This window comes from Colletotrichum phormii (assembly GCF_030913505.1).
Source record: "Colletotrichum phormii strain CBS 102054 chromosome Unknown BDP81scaffold_20, whole genome shotgun sequence".
Lineage (NCBI taxonomy): Eukaryota > Fungi > Ascomycota > Sordariomycetes > Glomerellales > Glomerellaceae > Colletotrichum > Colletotrichum phormii.
The window spans coordinates 497,550-503,549 of NW_026851462.1; the positions used below are offsets into that span (position 1 = coordinate 497,550).

The following is a 6,000-nucleotide window of genomic DNA, read 5'->3' on the forward strand; positions in this document are numbered from 1 at the left end:
CGCTAAAAGCCTGAGGTGTACAACTCATACTGAAGCCGCACAGAAGTCCGGCCACCGACACAGTTTTCTAGGAAAGCTCGCCTTCCTCAATTTCTTGGCCGGATACAACGTAACCGAGCTGGCCGACTGTACCTATGAAATCTTGTTAAGAAGAATTGACAGTTACAGCAGCAGCAAGGGCTATCCTGCCTGTCTGGAGAACCACACCAACCAGCACCCTCATCCGAGACGCTGGCCTTCCTACAGCAGAGGTAGCCCTCGAAGCAGCGCGACTACGCTTCGCTATACGCCTGCAGAAGGTTGACCAACAGCATCCCTTGGTCCCAAGGCTGCTACAGCCAGGGCGGCAACAGACCAGGCTCCAAAGAACAGCTGGCCTGTTACCTAAGTGTCCAAGGCCAGCACTCCTACAGCCGCAATACCTCCCAGGGTCTTATGACCTTATAGTTACACAGACGAAGGATGTAGCAGCTAGGATCTTCCAGGCCTGGCTCAAGACTGTGCCAGGTCAGCATACAGTCGTATACTCAGACGGCTCCAAAGCTCCTGACGGAGCTACAGGGTACGGCTTTAATATCTACCGCAACAATAAACGTATATCCCAGGGCTGCGGCCGTCTCGGCTTAGCAGAAGTGTTTGATGGTGAGGCGGATGGGGCGAGGGCTGGGCTCCGACGGGCCCTTCAGACCTCCCAAGGCCAGCCTATACACATCTGCATCGACAATACCAGCGTTATTCTGGGGATTCGCGGTAAGGCCCCAGACTCCTCACAAGCGGCCTTCCTTGAGATCCAGGAGGTAGCTAGGATACACGATATACAAACCCATTGGTCTCCTGGGCACCAAGGTATTAAAGGAAACGAAGAAGCAGACAGCCTAGCTAAGGAGGAAACAACTCTACCAGTCCTTAGGGGCCAACTAGCTACTCTATCAGGTATCAAGTGGCTTGCTAAAGAGCGGCCAAGACGCCAATATAGACGATGGTGGAAACAAGAGGCAACTCCCCGCTATACCCAACTAGGGCTCAAGGCTACCCTTGCTTGCCCTCCTGAACTTGGCCTCCCTAGGGCTGCCCTTCATCACCTCCTCGCGGCACGGTCAGGCCACGGGGACTTTGAACAATATCATCAACGCTTTAACCACACAGAAGCACTACTCACCTGCTCCTGTGGATGGGTTAAGGAGGCAGACCATCTAGTCTACTGCCGAAAGACCCTACTGAGGAGGCAACAGTGGCCCACCCTCTACCCCTACAGCCGCCAGGAGCCCGTAGGACCTATAGGGTCCCTCGATCGCTACTTCAAGGGGCTAATCACTGACTCTGAAGGCTTCCAGGCCTTCCTCTGCGTGACAGACTTCTTCCAGAAGATCTGCCCGCGGTACTAGGAGATAGGTCATAACCTATCCTCCAAACGACAGACTACCTCTAATAAGAAACCAGATGGTTATAACGGAACTAGGGCACCAGTGGGAACTAGGGATGGATAGAACACATAGTAGCTCACGAGCAAGATTTGGAGGACGTCAGGAGACGGCGTGTACTATATAGTATATAGCTAGAGCTTGCGACCCTTCACGCCACATACCCTTCGGGAGGTCTGCCGCAAGGGCGGCTGCGCCCTTGCCGCCATGGCGTTAAATAGAACAACAACAACAACAACAACAACTCAAAATGACAGTATTTGATAGCAAGTGGAAGATGCTACAATAGTGAGGATGTTTAGAATACAAACTCGTAGGAATCCTCTTTTTTCGACGTCAAAGTAGTTAAGGATACTGTACTATAAAGCCTTCAAATTAACTAGACTCTCCAAGTTTATAGGAGTTTTCTCAGGCTAAAAGAAGTAATAGCTGTAAGTGCTGATGATACTTAGATCCACACATCGCAAAAACCTAACATTACCGCTAAACGGCCGGACCTACTTAAATCTTAATCAATCCAGCAAACCAACCTAGAGCTACTACGAATGCCAAGGCTGCCATCTGATATTCATCTTAATCTTTTACCAACTACGATTACACAGACAAAATATCCTAAAAGAGTTTAGACCATTATAGCCAATCGTGTCCTCACCCGGACGCTAAAAGCTTATTTAAGGCTTACTTCACATCGGAATAGCTTCATCCCTGCTACAACGTTCATTCCCTTAAACATACGAAAGCATTTTGCACATAATAACTCTACCTTTGCTACCTAAAACATAGTCAAGATAAGTATCATCATCCTCTCCTCCATTCGAACATGTAATAGCCATTTTAGGCAATTAGCCACCTTATCGCCGAGGCATCACGCTATTAATCTCGAAGATTTATAAACCGAGTATTTCACCAGAGTACTAGAATCGCATTTAATATCAACAACGAGGAGAATTAGGTCGCTTATTATAGAGATAGCTAATCGTAATAGAAGTAAGTATGCAAACAAAAAGTCTATATTACAAGCCAGCCGGGAGTGGAACGGCTTCCGGTTCCGTACGAGTATTAGACATCAGCGCAAATACCCTTAGGTCCGTAAGCGTCCGAACCCCAAGTTTCCACCCAGGGAACTTTCAGGTATAATAGGCATAGCCCTGGCCTCGAAACTCAAAAGCAATGTTTTATCAATTCGGATCTCATTTACTTAATATTTTCAACTCAACGTCTTACTTCGCCAGCTCAGCCGTCTCAAGGTAAACGGCCACAGGGCAGCTTGAACCCCCCGAGTGCTCTGCAAAAAGCCGTGGAAGAGATAGAGTCCTGATTTCTGCATCATACATAAGGGTTCATAACAAGAAACGCCTGGAGGCCTGGAACAATGAAAAGGTTGGAATGCTCTTCATGATCTTGCACCAAGTCTCATAATGGCAGCAATAACGACTATAGCCCCGTTCTTAAAATGGTGCTTGAGCAAAAGTCCGCGGCATTGTTTCTTTGACAGAAAATTCATCGAGTGTGGAAGGGTCACACCTAGTTATAGAGCGCTTTACCAACTTATGTGACGTTGACTGAGCATGTAGATACATTTCATACCTAGATATTCGCTAGGCCTACCTACATCCGATCTCTGCCAGTCTTGCCTCGAAACCATTCAAGTCTATGTCGAACAACCACCGCGTCCCATCTAGACGGGCCGATTCAGCACCAGCTGATGTCGTCGAAGGCTGCCTGGTCTCTTCAGCAGATCTCTTCAAATTTGTGGCTTGGGTCATGAGAAGCACCCGGTCTATTTTAGTCTGTCGCCAGGACTGCCAGGTCTCAAGGCCAAGGGGCCGTTTCTCCGGGGTCCAATCTACAGAGATGAGCCTTGCTAAAGAGTAGGCATCTTCCAAGGCCTGGTTGAAACCCTGTCCCGAGGATGCTGGCATAGCATGAGCAGCGTCTCCAATGATTATGACATTTCCGGACGATGACGACCAACTAGGCAATTTTGGCATAGTATAAAACGGCCAACTCAAAAGGCGGTTTGAACGGCTGCATAGCTGATCGAGGATGTGTCTTGCCGTATCATGCCACTGATCATAGTCCCTTTGCAGCAGTGTAACCAAGGACTCGGGGCTGGCGGCTAACGTTTGCCAGCCCTCTCGGCCTTGCTCTGGGTGCGGGAACTGTGTGCCGACCATAAGCGTCACACCGTCAGCCTCTTCGGGTACCATAAACAGACTGCCTGGTTTGCCTAGAATCGTGCAGCTGGTAGCGGAGAACTCTTTGTCGGGCCAGTTGACGGAGCTGGTCAGAATGTGTCCATACACGCAAAATATGCCTGTATAAGTGGGAATCAGGTCTGTAAGATAACGCCGGAGGGTTGAGTGTATGCCGTCGGATCCAATCAGAATGGCTGCATGTTCCATCTTGCCATCAACCTGGAATGTGACTACGTCAGAGGTATCGCTGATGACTTTCTCGAATTTGGCATCATAATACACCGGTACACTTTTCTCCGCCAACATTCTCTTCATCTCTTGGAGAAGTGCAAGACGATACAGTCGGTAGGCATGATAATTCTTCGTATCATGAAAAGAAATCGTTCTTGTGGAGATGGTCTGATTAATTCTGTGCTCGAAGAGAAAGCTCTTGGCTTCAATACGGCCAAGAACACCGATTTCGTCAAGGACACGACAACCATTTGGAGTCAGAACGACACCACTGGTGAGAACATCTGCGTCCGCGCTTCTTGCTTCATAAATTCGGCACGGAATAGACTTCTGATCGAGGGCCAAGGCCAGAGCAGTACCCTAGAAGGGGAGATTAGTTCGCCCGAAGCAAGCAAGACGATTTTGCGCAATAACATACGCTCAGACCAGCGCCAATGATGACAACACCGCCTTTGTGGACTCTATCCATTGAATAGACGGGATAAGACAGTCGAGAAATAACCAGCGCATGCGGACGAACTGGTCATTCAGTCTGCCATAGATGAGAGGATGGTCTGCATTTTATATGAAGCCAATCTTCAATCAAACGGCAGGAGGTGGAATGAATTCTGTTGGATCTCTGAGCAGTCGGCAGAAAAGGTGGATCTGGAAGGCGGTATGGGCACTTACAAACGACCCCTTACATACCACTTCTGAGAGGCCGTGGGCTCTGCCCACAACCTCCTCCTTCCACCTCCAGACGCAGCAATAATAGACCATTATTGACACTTCGTTCCAACCGTACGGTTGCCCTGCTGACGTGTATACCAACAAATTCACCGTGTCCGTAGAACAAGGTCTCAATAGGAACTCGGGTGCGTAAACCTACCGATTGACATGTTGAACTCCTGGACAAGAGAAACCGTGGCAATGCTTTGGGAGAACACAACCATTTCAGGCAAGATCTTTTCAAGGAAGATCTTTTCAAGCCACTAAGAATTATCCAATTTGTTTTGACCCATCTTCTTCGAGTCTGTGAAGACAATACATTTACAATCCAGATAGAGAGAATGATTTTGTTCTCAGAGTCTCGAAACAGATTGTGTATCTGCAACATTTGTCGATTGGGGATCTATTAAGCCTATCACTGGCACCCTTGAAGGTTCAAAACTATGATCACTTGTTCGATGTCGTGTGTCTCAGTATTGCAAAAATGTCGGACTTGGGCAGGACTTGCGAAGAACTCCTAAACCCCGGCGCCTTGCGGAAAACAAGAAAAACTCCGACCGCGAACCGCAAACACTACCGTAGCTGGCTAAGTATGTAAACCGAAATGATAAACGGCTATTAAGTAGCAGCATGGTGCATATTGTTATTTGTACACGTGTATTCTTTGCATCGCTCTGAAAGTTTAGAGAATAGTCTGATGCTCGATGAACGTTTAGTTGGAGATTTTGAAGTACCTTATGTTACGGGCCGAGCCCTTCACATGGGATGCTCTCGGCTATGCTCGGCTTGATAGTAAGACATCCAGGTGGATGCAAGGGAGACACTAGGGTAACAGCAGATAAAAGGACACGTAGACCTAGCTAGAGGAACAGGAAACCTTCCCTTCCTCACCTGAGGATTCTCAAATGAGAAAGGAAGTACGAGTTGCAACATTGCTCCTACCGCCCTTGACACCTTAGGGGAGTTCTTGTATCAACCCTTAATATCTCATCTTACTTTACCTACTACCACGGTTCCTTTCAAGTTCATTGACCCCATTAGCGTTTTTTTGTCCATTCAATTACTGACCCCCGGGATCTACTAATGTGTAAAGTAGTGACCTATGACACATGGGTAGTCCAGAAGCGATCAAGTATTCAAGACGGCGATACAGAATTCCGGTGTCGGTCAAGACCATGAGAATTTACACAACAAACACCAAGGCACCGATATCTAATCGTCTCAGTGGGGTACATCGATGGCCTGCGAAGCGCACCATAGGTGAGTGCTACTATTAGATGGGAGCTCAACACTCGTGCACATATGAGTAATTCACTTGTGATACAAATAATATAAAGAAAGACATGCGGCGGAACAGTAGGATTGTACATTTGGATATACTGCTAACGGGCATCATGGGTCCCCTTCCTGCTTTATGGGCCTCTTCGTGAAGGCGTGAAGAG

General features: G+C 48.0%; 1 protein-coding gene across 1 annotated transcript; it reads right to left on the reverse strand.

Moving 5' to 3' along the window:
• Positions 1–2,969: 2,969 nt before the first annotated feature.
• On the reverse strand, positions 2,970–4,319 carry BDP81DRAFT_452901 (uncharacterized protein; the record flags this gene model as incomplete). The annotated part of the gene is made up of 3 exons (XM_060592789.1): positions 2,970–2,983; positions 3,034–4,210; positions 4,269–4,319. The coding sequence occupies 3 exons, from the start codon at positions 4,317–4,319 to the stop codon at positions 2,970–2,972; spliced, it is 1,242 nt and encodes a 413-aa protein (XP_060441437.1).
• Between the last annotated feature and the right edge of the window lie 1,681 nt (positions 4,320–6,000).